The following is a 19,144-nucleotide window of genomic DNA, read 5'->3' on the forward strand; positions in this document are numbered from 1 at the left end:
ACTTTAAAATGATATATTATATACCTTCTACTTCAATAAAGTAGACAACGGCAATGACAATTCATTATCCCCACTGCACCGTGACTGATATTGGGGATTTCCCAAAGGCAAACAAAATTAGCGCGTAGCTGCGCGTAATGAACAATGGGCACTGCGTATGAGCTTTGCTCGCGCCCGCGTGATTGACTTTGGTAACAACATGGCGCCTGTAGATCACGGGACCAGCTTTTGACCAATCACAGGCTTCAAAACACATAAGCCAAAAACCGAGTTGGCCAGACTCTCTTAATATACGGCACTGCCCGCAGCCAGCCGGTATAACGTGATCGTGAACACACAGCATGCAGGTAGAGTAGCACGACGCCGCTGCTGTAATACCAGAAACCCGACATCGACTTGTGTGGCGATGGTAAACAACTTGCGTTGCACGTAGCCCCACACCACTATTTTGAAAAAGACCGGCCTCTTCTGCAAGATTTTTCATCCACAAATTAGAAGAGTATCTGTAATCATTTGACTTATTGCGTATCGTATGAGGATTCGCATGATTACTCCACTGGATTTGTGTTCCTGCAGCGCCGAGGGTCCGCGGCAGTAATTGAAGAAGATTCGCTCGGTGGTGCCTCCCTAACCTACGAATCAGGTGGCAGCTCTTTCGGGGATCCTCCCACCACGAGCCGACAGACCTCACACTCCCAGCCCGTAGCAAGACTCCGCTGCATCTATCTGGTAACTAACGTTACAACTATTATGCCCGAAGACCTGGCTACGTCGACCTCAGTCGATTTTTGTTGCACATGATTCCACTCAAATTCCTTCACGACTGTTACCATATCGTTTTCACGTTAGATAAGGGGCCTACCTACACTTGTTTTTAACATGATAAATTTAGTTTAGCTTCTACGACTGTCAACTGTGGTCTATGAATGATGACAAGCAACTGTAACAAATTGAATTTACTCAATCCCGGAAAAGACTGTCGCCACAATTGCAATTGCAATTGCAATTGTTTCTAGATCTAGATCTGTCTAGATACTGTATGTAGCATATTATTAATTAACCCACTGAAGACTCACAGGGCTGCCAACTCTCACGCATTGAGAGTGAGACTCACGCAATTCAACCAATTTTGACTGTCTCACTCTGATAAACAAAATCTCACACTAAACCCCCAAAATGGAATGTGCATGACTATAAAAATAAATATATCTTTAAATTCTCTGATATAGACCTTATGCATATGACGTCACACGGTCTTACTAACTGAAGGGCGCCCTCCCTCAGAGGGCAAGCGATGCGTTGCTAGAGCGTGCTTTTACACGCGAGGCAATGGGCATTTACACACAACATCGGTGTTTCTTTTACTGTCTTTTCTATTGCATGTAATCTACAGCCCTAGATCGGGAAATTCAAGCTTGTATAGCAAAATCGACATTTGATGTATGCATTGCACTCACCAGGTTAATGATATATCCAACATTTTGGCACAATTTTCATGAAAAAAGATGCAACTACCAGCGGTCGTAACAGCTCATCAACCTACGAATCCGTTAGCCAATCACATGCGAGGTAGATTTCTACGTGTTTTTTACTAAAACACGTACCTCGCATGTGATTGGCTAATGAAATTCAAAATGGCGACATACATTCATCGAACGGCGATGTTGCGCTATGGATACAAATTTCTGCGATATAACCTAGGAATTCTGTAGTTGCTGTGAGTATTTCGATTGCACAATGTGAGAAAATTACCCAAATATTGCTGCATAATGTGTCATGTCATGTCAAACTTGATTGATGGTAAAAAAAAAAACCCTGCCACTAGCCTGGGGACTGGCGGCGAGTGAGGCGATCGCCGCTAGCGCGCATAGGAAAAGCACATAGCTGCACGCCTCTGCGATGCGATGTCAAGGACTTCGCTTGCCCTCTAAGATGGCGTCGCGAGAGGTTGTCAAGCGAGTGATGACGTCAATGCATAAGGTCTATTCCGAATATCGATATGCCCAAGCCCAAAATTTCGAGATTTTCCCGCGTGGGTGTAAAGCTTAACCAATAATACCAGTAACGTAGATGTCTAGAAACTTTCTAATCGTTTTCGGTTCGCGCGCAAAGACAAGCTATTGGATTACGATTGGTTTCTACCTAGTGAGCGTAGCTTGTACTTTTGGCAAATTAAGTACATGTATGGCTATGACGTGTGCTTTACATCGCTTTACATACACTGACTGTGTAGGTAGTACGTATGTACGTACGTACAATTTGTACGGCCGCACAGCAGGCCGCCAGGTGCTAGCCAGGAGGTCGCTCCGCTCCCTCGCAGTGTCTCACACCAAACTCTCACTCAAGGTTGGCAGCCCTGGACTCAACCTACATGTAGTTCCCAATATACTCGGACAGGTGTCTTGGAAATGCGTGTTATAGCAAAATCAGCCCATCCTCAACGGGTTAAAGATTAGATAGGTTTGTACATCCTACCCACCGTCACCTCAATTCAATGATAATATAATTTTCTAGACCTCTAGAGGATCTTGGGGAGAGGTTGGATGAAAGATCAGTTTGTATCTGGTCGTCGGGGATATGTTTCATGGAGATTGTGTCTGGCTTCATGGATTTCCCTCCTTGGCTATAGGAGAGCCAATAAAAAATAATGTATCAAAATGCTAAAAGACTCCTGCGGACAGACAGATTTTTATGTCTAACTGTTAATGTTGGGGCCCTAGGGGAGAGGTAACTAGATCTATACGCTGATACACAGCCCTGTGGCTGTACACAAGTTGCTTCGCATGGCGTCTGGTCGGGCTAGGGGAGAGGTAAATTTAAATCATTAACCAGCACTTCAAACTGTCTCTACTTTCGTAATTTCAAAATTGAAAGATGGTGGAAATCATGTGAAGAAGGATTTGGTCAGTGGCCACTGTTCACATTTTTACAAATGCAATAATTTGACTTTGCTGATTTAAATTACTGTAGCAAGTCGCAATTGACTCACAGTATGCAATTTACAACTTGCGATTGCTGATAAATCATGTTTTCATATTTCAAATTCAAGACATATCAGATTTACTTGTATGTTGACTGAATGAAGTGAATCAGGAAGATGATATCATTGGGAAACAAGATTAACAAAAGTCAGTGTTGATCAAAGGTAAGTTACAACATGGAAACTACTTTGTACCCATTTATCTGAACTGTGGATTATCTTGTCAGCGATCTCGCTTCAAACAAAGTTAAGGTCAAGCAATGTGTAAACAACCTGGCAACTGTGACCGATTAGATGAGTAGAAAGAATCACCCAGAGAAGTAATATCATTCATGAGGATTGTTCTATTTTTCAGATTCTGATTTTACATTTCTAAATTCTATTTATTTAAATTCAATAAACTACTTGTCTCTTTATATACAGAGCAATCCACAGCACTCCGAATCAAGAGCATCATACGAATGTACAATTGACTGGAAAGAAGCAAGTTGTGTACTGATGCATGTACAGTGTATTTTGAACTACATGTACACCGTCCGTGCGTTTCACCTTCATGTCCTACACTGCTCATCAGATGACACAAACAAGACTGGGAAATAGGCTGATTCTTTGCCAGGTGTTGTGTGTGAATGGACCTTTGTGGACCACCCCGCGTTAGAACCGATCTTTGCGACAGATGATCGAAGAACACTCATTTGTCCTTGGTGTAGATGGTTGCCAGTGAACTGCCGTCATCATGGCTGTGTTTGAAAACAAGAAGACGTCCAAGCTAACTCTGGATGATACAATACCCCTCACATGTACCATCGAAGCAGCTCAGAATGTAGAGAGCCACATAGTAAGTACAAATTGTTATAAATTCCACCTGGTAACATCAGTATTTTTTGCTTCATGGATTCTTTCTTGAGGGAGAAAGCCTTCAAGCAACACATGATTTAAATTTTCTTTTAGAATTTTTGCAATCCATTTTAAAAAAAATCTGAGATTCCTATACTGCTTTTAACCTTTAAGAGGGGGGAGGGGGAGATACACACTTGTATGTAGAGAGAAAAGGGATAATGATGGCTGTCAAAAAGGAGATTCACAGTAGATTGAATTCTTGAAAGAGATTTGAATTTCTGATTCAAAATTTATTCAATTTTTCTTGCTATCTCCTACCTTTCTATAAGCAACCAAAATGTTTGATTATTGGAATGGGAGACTTTGCATGGAATAATTTTGTGTCTTCCTACAATGGTTTGTAATAAGCATAGAAAGTTCATTAAATTCATTATTAATAATTGATTTGATGTAGTAATAACAATGACAATTCAGATTGTTAGTTGTAGAGCACATACACTGTAGTACCGGTACTGACTATGCTATCTCACTTGAACATACATGTACTTATTTTGTTCCAGTAATTCCTGTAAACATGATGGGGTCTTATCATGTAGGCAGTGACAGTTGTAGTTGTTGTTTTTTGATTTTGCATTTTATGATTTTAACAAAATTATATAAAAGACTAACCTGAGAACCAGTGTAGCTGTGGAAAAATGGGTTATCAATGAATATTTCATTGTTCTAGAAATAAGACTGCAACTGAATTCTGAATGATCTCACTCTGTAGATTTTGTAAGTGATATGCGGGCATGTTGTATTTAGTAACAAATGCAGACAGAAGAAAAACAGAAGAAAACTGACCAGAAAAACTACTAGTATATACAAAGAACAAGGGCCTCTAGAAATATATCATCAGTGCCTGTATCATAAAACTGACAGAACCTCTGAACCTCTAGGCATACCATTATCAGGAGTAGGAACAAAAGATCCTGCTACATCAACTACAACTTTTATGTTGCCTATTCCTCAGACCATGGAGCTATGTAGTGCCATGCTCGGACAGAGCAAGATGCTTTTGATACTTTAAATCTGTCCAAGTACATGTACATTGTCTGTACTTTGTAGTCAATCTAAGTGATGCTGAACTGTAATTGTTCACTTAAAATTCTTAAGTCATCCTTGATATACACAAAGTTAGCTCTTCCAGGGTCATCTGAAATGATATTGCTGTGCTTCAAAATGTTAATCAGTGTGTCTGTTGAAACTCACTGTGCCCCATGTAACACTGCATGCACCGCACCCTCACTACATACATGTCATCCAACATAAGTTATTGATTGAATCACAAATGCTTCATTAATCAAACAAGGCTGCACAGAATTAAAATTACATAGAGTCCCAGAGAATGAAATCATGATATGTGTTTGAATACTTTTTTTTTTTCAGCAAAGTACAGGTGAACTCACTATACATGTGAGGAAGATTTGCTATACATTAACAAGGCCAAATTTGTTTTGCTGTGCAAGTGCCGACGAAATACTGCTATCAGAATTTTACCAAGAGGACAAAAAAAAAAAGAAGAAAAGAAACATCTTGCTGGAGAGTGCAATGGCATTGATATTCAGGATAAATCATATACAGGTATTACATAATAATGGTTTGGATCCCCCTACAAAGATGAGAAAGATGTTTCACATTAGATATTGTGCCTTTGACCACTGACAGTTATATGAAATTGATAGCTTGGAAAACTATGCTGTACAAGAAAATCTTCATAAGTAGGCACGAATGACTGGAGCTTACTGTAAAATGAGGAATGTTCGCCGGCATTTTACTTTCGCGAATTTCGCGAGCGCTAAGATTCGCAAAATTAAAATGCACGCGAAAATTCCTGTCTACACTATATATGCATTGAATGCCAGTGGCAATTCGCAAAAATTTCATGCCATAAAAAAGGCTGTCAGCTCCAATTCGTGAAAATTTCATGCTGCGAAAATATCATGTTTTACAGTAACTCTAACTTAGGACAGATAAGTGTTGTATTACGAAGTTTAGACAAGGCAATATTTGTTAACTATTTTTGTCTACAGAAGTACTATACGTAGGCCTACAATATACTATATTTTCTACACATCATTTCAATCTAGTCCCGTTTGCAGTGAATCAAATTGAAGAACAAAATTACCTGATCTAATGTGACATTGATCATTGTTTACAATATAACAATTTTGATCATTACTGCATTGGTCATAACATGTGATTGTATTATGATTAGTGATAAAATGTATAAAAAATGTAAACCACTGATAGGGCCTCAAGCTGCTCAACCAGTGAAATTATTATGTATCATGACATCATCATGCAAAGCATTCAAATTCCATTGGAGACATGGCACCATTTTAAAGGTAGGGGATACCTTTTACAGACCTCCCAAAATGCAGCAAAACATTAAATATGAACCTCAGGGGACTTGTTTAGGCCACTGCTGGGAAATTTGGAAGTCAGCAGTTATCTACAATTTGAATAATGCACAAAACTCAACTACTCAGTAGTTCTGTGTGTCAGCCACACTTAAGCCTTTTTGTTGCAGTCTTCTGTATCTTTTATCTATAAACACAAATCTAAAAGTATAAGAGCTGATGTAATAACACAAACAGAGTGTGTGGCAAGAATGTATATAGAAATGTTTGTAAGTTTTGATGAACTTTCTTCACAAAATATACATGATGGACACATATGCAGTTCATGGGTCTGCAAAGGTAGCCTAGTAATGTACTGGAATTTACGGTGAGCCCCGAAAAAAATTCAATTCAAAATCTAACGGTCAATAAAAATGTACTAAATGTTACCTTCCACTTTCAATACTTTATGGGAGTTTCTAAAATGATACTCTCTTCAACATACCAAGTCTGTATTTATACAACTCTTCATTTAAGGCATGCAAATGGGATTCCCTACCTTTAAGAGGAGATTTTTGTTGTTGTTCAGTTTCTAATGATTATCATCAATGACAAAGGAAACACTTAACCCATTGAGGACAGTTTGATTTTGCTACAACACGCATTTCCAATAGACGCTTGCCCGAGTATACTCAGGACTCGTTCTCTACGGGTTAAAGGCGAACCTGTGTACTGTATGTACTGTACATCACAGATTTGAGAATATGATCATGAAATGTTTTCTGGATACTTTGACCTAGAGGTAACATGCATGGCTGCACAAGATTCCAATTCCAAGCCCTTTAAAAAGACTACAATTACCAGAAAGATTGGAATTATCTTTTCAATTAAAATGATGAAATTGAAAATTTTAAAGCAGGTAAACATCACATTCTATTTCTACACATGTACTGATAACCCATAATGACCCACAATCATGTACAATGCAATATATGCATAAATTTGTATACTTGATGCTCGGATGACACTAATGTGTATTTATTTTAAATGTCCTTAGATCTTGTTCTAATATCTTATTTTCTTTCCTGTTCTTTTTCCCAAAGGATTATGTAATCAGAGTTCAGAGGGGTCCCAATCCAGAACACAGCTGGCAGGTAAGTTGTGTGGCTTACATCATCTCCTATCAACAGCTCCCTTCAACACTCATTCATTAGGTTCACTTGACATTTCTAATCTTTAAGATTGTCCTAAGTTTTAAAATGTGATGATTAGCTTATAGTTTTAAACTGTGGGTACTGATGCATATTCACATGACACCTACACTTTAGGGTTAAATTTTCGAGCAAGAGCCCCAAACAATAAAAGAACTGGAAGAAGATTATGATATGCTAAACTACAAGCTTATCATTGAAGTTTAAACTTCAAGTTAATCAAGTTAATTTTCTTGAATTGGAGTCTGCAGCATTTTTTCAGGTCATGAAATTTTTACGAAGTGCCTCTGGCATTCAATGCATATGGTGTAGACAAGAGCCTTCGCGTGCATTTTAATTTCGTGAATCTTGTCTCGCGCGAAATTCGCGAAATTAAAATGCATGCAAACATTCTTCGTTTTACAGGTTAACCCTAACTAGGCCGGGCTATTCAGGTAGATGATAGAGCCGGGGGGGGGCCTCCCAGGCCCCCCCTCCGGATCTCGGCCGTCGACCGCGCGATCGCGACGAAAATTGGCACATGCATTGCCTATGATGTAATCTAAAGTACCATGAAGTTAATTTTTTCAAAAAGTATCATTTACACTAAATTATGCTAATTTATGCATAATGATGCATGATATCAGACAATTTGGTATAAATCACTAAATAGAGCTCAAAACAGGCACATTTTTTGTGTAAATATTCTTTTTAGTGTCCTTAGCAAATGTAAGAGAAAAAAATTGCGCAATCAGAAAAAATTTCCTAAGCATTTTATTGTTTTTTGAATTTCTAATGTATTTCTTTGTTTTTTCGACTTTATGTTTTTCATTGTTTTTTCGATGAAATTTGTCCGTGACATTGTTCCGAACAAGAAAATGCGTTATTAATTGATTTTAATCAATAAAACCCAAAAATAATCATGCTTTTATGAAATTTGCCTGGAAACACAGTTTGCATTGAAATTGTACACAAATTCACGTTTTTGAGCAATTTTTGGTCTGACATGCACGTGCATATTTATGCGCAACTTTGGAACTGCACACCCGGGCATCGCAAATTTGGTGTCAAAAGATGCGGGAGACTCGAAAGAAAAAAGTCATGAAACGTCGCGGCGATAGCTTCTCGCGATAGCGATTCATCGTGCGAAACGTCGAGGGGGGGGGCCTCGGAGGCCCCCCCCCGGCCTAGTTAGGGTTAAGCACTTATCAAGTGCTCTCTTTAACACATCATTGCTTCTTGTCATTGGAGTCTGCATGGGGAAGGGGGGTATAAATGGCATGTTTGAAGCCACTAGTGTATCAATAGCACCAGTGTCTGGTTTTCACTTTGTGTCTAACTGGGCCCCCTTCAAGATTCTCATTTTATATTACACATGGTGCAGAGAGATAGATTGTGCATTGCTTGCAGGTGTCTGAACTCACAACCTTTAGAACATAAGTGGGGCGCTCTGTTCCATAGCCAGAAACATATTGGCATAATTGCAAAATTGTTTGGTGAATTTTGCTTCGAGGGATACAGCATACAAGTAGTTAGGGGTACAGACAGACTATCTGAGTGTATCGAGTCATTCTCTGTGAGTCATGGATGTGAAATCAATGCCTGAGTGTGACATTCATGCTTTTATAGGTCTTTATAATGAAAATGTAATAGTCAAGGCTTTTAGCATACAATTTGATGTAAGGGCAATGCATGACAGCTATGTTACAATATTGTTGAGTTTCATCTGAACAATTTATGAGAAAAAATAGAATTATGAAAATTGTATTAATCTTGTGTAAAGATCCTGTTTCCCAAATAAAAAAAGGAGTTGCATTATTTATAGGAAGCAAGTGCATGTATTGCATTTTAAAGAGCTTTGACAATGTTTAAGAAGATTCATTTCCTTCTAATATGTTTGGGGGTGGGGGGGGGGGAGGGTTAAAATTTTCAAAGCGTGATGGAAATTTTGAATCAGATGTTGCATAGAAGAGCATGATTTTCTGTTATTACTCAGTGACATTGTCATACCTCAGACTATTTGTAAAATTTTGCATCAGCTTGCCTACATGGTCTTTCCGTGCATTACATTTGTTCTCCTCATTAATTGACACTGAAAATAATAATAGGTGGGCTGTGTTTTCACATAAGGCTTTCTTCAGTAAGTTTTGTTATGGTTTCTTTTTTTTTTTCAGATTACAGTAAGATCATCAAGTCATTTGGGATGTGATGTCTTGAAATGGTTTTCTTCAATTTGCTGAAATTCATAGTGCAGTGCAGGAAGGTCATGTTTAACATTGATTGCAATACTAGTTATGTTGGCACCATCCTGTGTCTTTCATACACATTTCCCACATCTGCAAATAAAACATGCCAGGCCCTGAATCCTTTGATTTGAGAAGCTTACTCACAGACTTAGTGCATGGGTGTTTAACCTCAGTCTGTCTGGAGAATCATTTCCTATTTGAGTTCCCAGATTTACAGGACATGATATGGTCTGGCATAGCACCAGGAAAAGAGGGAAAAGGTCGACAGAATACACCTCATTCATAGTAGAGACGATCTTATGTGTCCTTCTCAATGTGCTATGGACAAGAAAGTATCAAAGAAACATTTGATTGAGACTGAAATTCTACGAATCAACTTTCAAAACATACATATTTTCTAGTTTAAAAAACAAACAAACGACAATTTATCATTATAGCAGCTTGACCCATCTACTGCATGAGCTGAAATTTTTGCATTGGTTTCATTTTTGAGAATTTCGGGAATCACCTCTAAACTTTGAAAATGACAAGTTAATATAGAAACATGTGAAAACAACAATGTGGGAAAATATCATTTCACAACAACAACAAAAGCAAAACAAAATCACACTATGCCATCTCAGGATTCACACATCTAGTATGTACACTGTAAATGTAGGTTCATCACACTGCTTGGTCCATGATGTACCAATAACTGAGGCATAACAACATGCTAGTCCAGTACTTTGAATGCAAAACATGGAATTGGCAAACAAACACATTCAGTAAGCCTACTAGTATTGCTGCTCGTTACTCATTGTTATTCATTTTATGAAAGGTGAAGTAAAGATTACTAGACCTCTCCCAACCGGGAAATTACAAACAAACAAAAAGGTCAAATAAGTAGCAATTTACACAAATATTTGTATACCGTATATATATATATATATATATATATATATATATATATATATATATATTTTTTTTTTTTAGGGGAGGGGGATGGGTTGTTTGTCATGTTCATTGTCCTCTGTAAGTTTGTAGCTCACCTGAGCTGAGGACTCAGAGGGGCTTTTTTGATACTTTATGTCTGTCATATGATGTGCATTGTGTGTTATCTGTAAACTATCCATAATTTTCATCATTTCCTATAAAACCTGCGGTCCAACACACACACACACACACACACACACACACAAAAAAAACTGCCACAGTAATAAAAGGGCATAAATGTGAAGTAGTGATTAAAGTGCATATTATATGCACCCTGCTGAATTTTTTTAGATATCAATTACGTACCACATTATTGAACAACATTGTCATGGTAGGGATAAGTTCTTTCTATCAAATTTATAGCATGTGATTAATTTCATTTAAGTTTCATCATGCTTTTTGTTGATCTCATGTGGACAGTTCCTGAGATGTATGTGAGGAATGGCTGTTATAATACCCCTAAGTCCTTCGCCCTTTCTATCCTCACAATGATTAAAATACATGAGATCACATGATATCTCCTAGCTCTCTGGCTGATAGTGCTAATTAAAACTTGGATACCAGAACAAGGAAAGAGTCCCTCTCTGTACAATTTCCTGTCAAATGCCTTCACAAATAATCAGTGATCACCCTATGTGTAAAGTGACATCGTACCATGTTGTCATGTGATTTAGACTGTAGACTGCCAAATTGTAGCTTCTCTATTATAAGTTGTCGAGGTTGATATTTATTGTCGCTCACACAGCCAGCTGAATGTTGTCATTTCAAACAAGGCAGTATTAATGCATGTCACAGGATCCTCCCTCCGGTAGCCAGTTTTGATCACAATGACCAGGAGCGTAAGTCCTGAGGTAAACTCTGCTGCAGAAATAATCATCTTGCCATCATTAAATTGGCAACTCTGAATTTTACTGCATACATGTAGATGACATCTAGTGTCCATTGATTAGTGAAAAATATATAACATTTATTATATAATCATTCTGCATAGAATCAGAAAGAAATTAACAAAAATTGCCAATTTGAGAGAGAAACAGGAACTTTACAAACTTCTACAATGTTGCCAACAGAACAGGTTTAAAATTAGGAGTTACAAGGCTTTATGAAAATTCTGCAATGAAAACAAATTTTTATGTGATGAACAACAGAGGGCTCTATGAAAGAGAAGTATTCACTTCTAATTAGTCAGATTTATAACAAAATACAGGACCAAACCACAGAAATGTGTTTTCTGTGACTTAGTGAGCGAATGCAATTTTGTGTTACTGCCTTCAAGTGTAGGGAGAAAAATTAATAAGCATTATATATCGCATAGTATATCATCTCATTAAGTTGCCAATAAAAGCTAATACAGCAGACAGGACTGGGGTATCAGTGGTAATATCTTTTGACAACATACCTGGTAATCCATTAAAACTCATGGCACTTATCAACCGCACTGTGCGGAGTATGATTTTGTACTCAACATCCAACTGTATGTCAAAGCGAAGCCCTGTTGATGTTTCAAGCTTTGGTATACTGTAGAAAATTGTAGCACAATGTAGAAAAGCTTGTCCATGTTATATTGTAATACTGTGTGTGATTAAAGTTAAAATGCTGAGAATTTATAGGAAGTTTTATTTCCTGTGGGCAAGCAGAGGCATACTTTTGACTGTTTACACTCAGAGTAAAAACATTTCCTTAACAAGGATTATGGCACTCGCGTCCTAAAGCTGTATGATAGAGAGGCTTACCTCACTTGGCAGCATCTACTACATGCTGCATTTGTAGGTGTACTCTAAGAAGACTCCCCCCCCCCAAAAAAAAAAAAGAAAAAAAAAGAAAAAAGAAAAAAAAAAGGAAAATGGGAACTAGATAAACTGATAGACATAGTATATATATGCAAGGCTCCTCACTAACTTTTTTTGTTTGGTGGCCCAATGGGGCCACCAAAATCCTCAATTTCATATTTTTGGTGGCCCGAGAGAAAAATTTGATGGCCCGAAAAAAACAAAACAATAAAAAACATTAAAAGTCCTTTTTCAAAAAAAACGAGTTGAATATTTAAGTTTTATCGTAGTAAGAATTGTAAGTTGGACATATCTACTCATAAATAAACCTCAACAAACTTGCAACACTCACTCTCAGGCACTCATTCAGTCCTTTTCATCCATCCTTTAAACAAATTTAACTGCTAATTTCCGGCGCAAAAAGCTACGAATTTATTGACATACTTTTCAAAAAATTTTGTCGGCCCAAGGCGGGTCACCAAATTTGCCCTTTTTTAAAATTTGGTGGCCCGACTTTCTTTTTTGGTGGCCCTGGGCCACCGGGCCACCGTTAGTGTCGAGCCCTGATATATGCATTAAAGGGTGTGTACAGTTCTGGTCGAGGTGAGGATTTAACTTTTAACGTTTTGCGAGATATTCAGAAACCACTCTATGAGATGTCAAAGAGCATGCAGTTCTAGGGGTATCAAAAGTTTATTCGATGAAAATCGGTTTTGAAATGGCTGAGATATCCAAAAACAAGGTGAAACAAAGAGATCCTAATAAAGTTGTGGCATGTCGCCTTTTATTATTAGCACTTTTTTGGATATCTCAGCCATTTACAAACCAATTTTCATCAAATAAACCTTGAATCCTTGAATACATGCTCTTTCATATTTCATCAGAGGCTTTCCATTATCTCACTTAGAAATGTTCAAAACATGAATCCCCACCTCAACCAGTACTGTACAGTCCCTTTGAATAGTTGCCATGATCCTGTTTGAATGAAGTGTAGAATGTCATTGAAGAAACACATATCTAGCCCATGATGTTGGTGAAAAGAATATTCATTCGCGCATACTGTGTATCAGGCTTAATTTCAGTGTGTTGTACTGGTGCCACATTTTAGATACTGAATGACAGCCCTTCCATATATGACAAAACTCACATAGTCCTTGGAGATTTACAAAATTGTACCGTGGGAATATCCTCTTCTATGATCATGCTTGATATGGAGCATGGAATACTGATTGCAAGAGAAGCAATTGATTTCTGAATGTTTGATTTCAAAATGTGCACAGTGGGATTATGACAATGCACAAATCAATCAAGCTGCCACATCACCACCTTTCATGTGCAAATTCTCCTAGGCGTCTGATGAACACTGTGCCATAGCGTGGATCAATTGGTTAAATTCACATTTTGCAGTGTTTTGATGTAGTATTTTTTTTCCTAGTTTTAATAATTCTTGCTAGTATTCTGTAAAGTAAAATACAGGGGTCTCTTTTTCATTTTAACCTCATTTTTATAGTATAAGATCTGTGTTTACTTTGATTTTAGAATTGTCCAAATCCTCCATATCAGTAGTGTATAAACGCTGATTCCTAAATTGGCAACACAATATAAAGGTGTGGTTTTCGTAAAGGGGATTTCCCTAGTAAAACCGGTACTTTCAGGGATGTCTCGTAATCTAATGCTTCTATTGTGCATTACCCCAGGTAGTGCAACAGAATCTTTTAGAATCATTCTAGTGAGAGAGAACTCGGCCCCATTTTTTTTTTTCCGGGGGCGGGGGGGGGGGGGGGGGGGGAGTTTACATTGCATGTTCCACTGGACAGAAATCTAATGTTAGTAATATATGAAGGTCAAATGATAAATGTTCATTTAAAATTTGTTGTTTTTCAACTGAATAGCCTGACATTGTTTAGAAAGGATAATAACATCCCTAGATTCCAGTGAACGCTGCTTTGTACCACTTCTAAACATTGTGGGAAATGTAAAATTGTATGTAACATGGACAGACAAAAGTGTGGCAGTTTAATCTGTTTGATTGATTCATGTTCTGTCTAGCATATTATTCCCCAAAATTTTCATTTCAATGGCAAAGTTCTAATAGATTGCTTGTTTGAAACAATTTTGGGACAAAGTTATCTCTCATTTAATCGTTCAGGAAGAATTTTTTGTATCGGGGTTAATGCACATTGGAAACATGATATTACTCAACATCCCTGAAAAGTACCTTTTGTGGAAGTACCCTTCTGTTAACCTTATCCCTGTAAGTTGGCCTTTAGTTTGTTTTCTTGTTTGATTTTCAACAAACTCAAATGTCACACAAATTGAAACATGATCTGTTGAAACTTACCTCTAATATCTGCTTTTCATCTACTACAGTTTTGCCATGATGATATTTACAGACTCTAATGATATTAGATCTACACATGACAGACTTGTTCATGTCACCCTTAAATAGTTTGCAGGAGTTAATAATGTGCATATGTGCTTGTGTCGTGATCTCAAAAGACGGTACTGCTCACTGTTCTTTACTCACTTGAGCCCAGCCAGAGTTGCTCCATATCTACAGATCTTATCAACAGATTGCCTTCTTCAACCATGACAATGTGCTCGCTAGTTTGATAAACTTGTGTCAGACATTTTGTGAGTCATTCCATTTAAACAGTTACTGAAGAAGGAAAAAAAAAAAAGACTTTTTGCATTAGACTGTGACCTTTGCCCCTTTAAACTTTGAAAGAATTTTCACCAGCATCTTATCAGATAATTAGATCATTGACCCGTAGTATTTCGTCGCTGGGGCGATAAGACCTCGTATCTACAAAATGTCAAATGTTCAGGAGAGCCAAAAAACATGGCGGCCAAAGCACTGTGGCGAAGGGGATAGCCTTTCCTTTGACATGCCAAGGTGGCTTCATTTTTGGAGTAAGACAGTTGGGATTTGGACAGGACATCACTTAACCCATTATTTGACCATTAATCCAAAAAACTCATTTTCACCAAAATTGCAGATACAAGGTCTTATCACCCCAGCGACGATTTATCTTTTTTTTTTGTGGCTAGGTGTGGTAGTCATGTGAATATGAATAAAGACTACTGCGTATTGCATGCATGGACTGAAAAGGCAAACACACCTGTGGAAATGTAGTTGAGCTTACAGACCAAAATTGAAAATATTCTGGCACTCTTGAGGCAACAGTCTACATATTTTCTGTCTGCCGGGGGAATTTATTGTTTCTCTGTGTGTCCAAACATTTGTATACATAGAGCTACATTACATGTAATCAACCTCAGAAAAGCTCAAGGGTATCACAACACCATTTATGTTTGGTTGCCATAAGCTCTTAAACAAAGAGTTCTGATCAAAGTTTCCAAGGTGACACCTGCTAGGAAAATTAATTTCCAACGAGACTGAGTCAGGCTAATTTGAATAACTGTTGGGTCAAGAGAATGGCATCAACATGCCGGTATCACACACTGTTGTCATGTATGCAGTGCTGGGTAATTTAAATGTGATGCCTGGGGCACCCTAGGTGTGCGTATAGAATTAGAATAGGAAATTGCTCTTCTTTATACAATGAAGTAATGGAGGTGGGGAGGATGAAAGAGTTTGCACCCATCCCTCCATCAGCTAATGAAACATTTTGATTGTTAGGAAATTATTCATTTTAACCATGTAATGAAAATCATTACCTATGTAATGTGTAATTTTGTAATACTATAATCCATACTTTGAAATATCTTGCATGGATATTGTGAATTGTTAGAGTCATGTTGTTGATTAGGTGGCATCTATTTATGTTATCGTGTCCTGACAATGTTACACAGATCAACAGAAGGTTCAGTGACTTCGTCAGCCTCCACGAATCCTTGAAGATCTGTGGTATGGAGCTCCTCCTCCCTCCAAAGCGAGTCTTCGGCAACATGGAGCGGGAGTTCATTGCTGAGAGACAGCAGGCTCTGCAGGCATATCTCAACCGACTTCTAAGCCATCATATTCTCTCATCTTGCTATGTCGTCAAGAGATTTCTTGATCCCACGCACTATCCAGCTAACTCTGTTGGTAAGACTATCTTTAAGCCTCTGCTTGCTGTATGATATTCCCAGAGGTATACTGCCTTGGTTCAATCACTCATACTTTGTTACCATGCCAGTTTCAGGACATTTGCTCCTGCGACAATTGCTCCCATGAAATATCTGCACGCTAAGCCAAACATAAATTCTACCCACAAACATAACCCTAATAATCCTTATCATCACATCAAACTAAACCTAAAACCCTATCACAACCCTATTAAACCCCAACCCTAAGTCCTTGGAGAAAATGAGACTGGAGCAATTGTCGCAGGAGCAAATGTTGTGTCACCATCATGCTAGATATGATATTTTTAGTACAGTTTTGAAATAGTACTAGTAACGACATTTGTGGTATAATTCTCTATTAATTTTTTTTTTTTTTTTTTTTTTTTGCCAACTAGCAGAAAATGTTGCATGCTTTTATGTTTAGGCATGTTTATGTGTCTGTGTTTGTGTATGAATGTGTCTGTTCTAAGGGTAGATTTGACAGAAATGTCTTGTCTTCTTGATGCTGAAAATGATGTGAACCAGTTTGTGAAATGTTGTCGGGGATTCTGCAGTCTATGCATGTTTGTGTGATGTCAAGTCAGCCTTTAATTGAATGCCAGGAAGACCCCAAGGTACCAGAAAATGTGCCAAAATGCATATCCAGTTGATTTTGCAGAATTTTCTTCAGTGATATGAGTTTATACTTTGGTGATTTGGTACCAGCACATAATAGTTGCCAGAGGATTTTCAGGCGATCACACATAAAAGGCATCATTTGAAAGCTTGGTAAAGAGATCCACTTTGCTTGCAACTTTGAGACGCAACTTCCTTTAACACCCTCCCTCATACAGCAGTACAGGCCTTGCAGACTGCCTTGAATGGGTACAATTTATGCACCAGCTTTGGCTCTATTTGTTTGTTGTGTGGATTCCATGTGTCATTCTGGCAGCCATAATGAAATGAATTCATCCATTATGTGCTGAACCGAACACACCACTTCATGAACACGCAGTTATGTCGTATGTGAACTGATGCTTGCATTTTCATTCAAATTGGTGGATATTCTTTTTTTTTTATTTTTTTTTTTTACACAAACACATTCGATGTCATTATTACACTCTATATGGCCTGCCAGTAAATGTTCTTATGCCTGTCGTTGTTTGTAATGAGATCGCTCAGTCAGAAGTGGGCCTGCCTTGCAATTAAATGGCTAGGAGTTTGAGTCCCAGCAAGCCTACATAGCTGAGCAATGTTGTGTGTACTGTAAAACATGATATTTTCGCGGCATGAAATTTTCACGAATTGGAGCCAACGGCCTTTTTCATGGCATGAAATTTTCGCAAGTTGCCTCTAACATTCAATGCGTATCGTGTAGACAGGAACTTTCACATGCATTTTAATTTCGCAAATCTCTCGCAAAATTCTCGAAATTAAAATGCACACGAACATACCTCGTTTTACAGTAATCATGCTGTTCCCTTTGTACAACAGTATGAGGCAAATACACTATGTCCTCAGATAGGACATTAAATAGAGTTCCCGTGTGTGAGGGAAGGCATGACTCACTCATGTAAAAGATCCAACTTCATTCATTCATCATAGAGACCAGGATGTAAACCTGGGGCCCGTTGCATAAAACTCCAAACGGATTTTTTTCCGGTTGAAATCACAAAATTCCGGTTGGAAGCTCCCAACCAGAGTTTTTATGCAACGGATTTTACATTCTTAGGTTAGCAACCTTAAAAAATTCAGGGTCCCGTTGCATAAAACTTTTTTAGCAACCTTAAAAAATTCAGGTTGGGATTTGCCCAACCTGAATTTTTTAAGGTTGCTAACCTAAGAATGTAAAATCTGTTGCATAAAAACTCTGGTTTGGAGCTTCCAACCGGAATTTTGTGATTTCAACCGGAAAAAAATCCGGTTGGAGTTTTATGCAACGGGCCCCAGGTTGGGCAAATCCCAACCTGAATTTTTTAAGGTTGCTAAAAAAGTTTTATGCAACGGGACCCTGGTAGAGTGGTCCCTTATGTACACACACCAAAAAATGGATGAATGATGCCAACCTTTTGTGGTCTACCCAAGGTGACAATAGTCAGCAAATGGTATCAGCCTGGCATGTTGTGCCACACAAATGAATGAATGAACTTTTTTGAAATGAACTTTTTTGAAGGTGATCCTGAACACCTTTGTTGGTCTACTGTGAATGAAAGACAAGGCTTTGATTACAGTATGGCACCAGTTTTTTTCCGGTGCCTATGTCCTGTTTGCCTATTCCTCAGTTTGTAACCTCTTCTCCCTTTCCCCTCCTCCCCTCACCACCCCCAGAGGAAGCCCTGCAGAATGTGTCCATGTTTTTCCGCTCCGAGCCATACTGGGATGTGGTGGAACCTCTCCGAGACATTGGTTGGAGGTTGAGGAAGACCTACTTCATGGTCAGACCTAAAGGTCAACCGAAGGTCAGGCAGGCCTTGGCATGGGTGAGCAAAATAAAGCATCATTTAGTAGAAAATGTTGGGAATAAGTTCTTAATTCATGGCAGTGTTTCTTAACTTAGATGATAATGTCTATCAAGAACTTTATTGTCAGGTCATATATCTTCTTCCAAACTAGACTTTGGCCATTGTTCCATCGTATTATATCATAGCAGAAAGAATTTTTATTGCGGTAAGAATTGTTTGAGGTAGCCTGTAGCCTTGGTCTTGTATTTGATGTG

The 19,144-nt window shown here is 38.2% G+C and overlaps 1 protein-coding gene across 1 annotated transcript in view; it reads left to right on the forward strand.

Moving 5' to 3' along the window:
* The first annotated feature begins 3,566 nt into the window (after nucleotides 1–3,566).
* The window catches only part of LOC140246078 (PX domain-containing protein kinase-like protein), a 41,000-nt gene continuing 25,422 nt past the window's right edge, over nucleotides 3,567–19,144 (forward strand). Inside the window, exons 1-4 of the mRNA XM_072325523.1 lie at nucleotides 3,567–3,818; nucleotides 7,305–7,355; nucleotides 16,195–16,429; nucleotides 18,757–18,908. Coding sequence (XP_072181624.1) covers nucleotides 3,717–3,818; nucleotides 7,305–7,355; nucleotides 16,195–16,429; nucleotides 18,757–18,908 — 540 coding nt within the window. The 5' untranslated portion in view covers nucleotides 3,567–3,716. The remainder of the gene's footprint in view (nucleotides 3,819–7,304; nucleotides 7,356–16,194; nucleotides 16,430–18,756; nucleotides 18,909–19,144) is intronic.

Source organism: Diadema setosum, chromosome 2 (assembly GCF_964275005.1).
Source record: "Diadema setosum chromosome 2, eeDiaSeto1, whole genome shotgun sequence".
Classification (NCBI taxonomy): domain Eukaryota; kingdom Metazoa; phylum Echinodermata; class Echinoidea; order Diadematoida; family Diadematidae; genus Diadema; species Diadema setosum.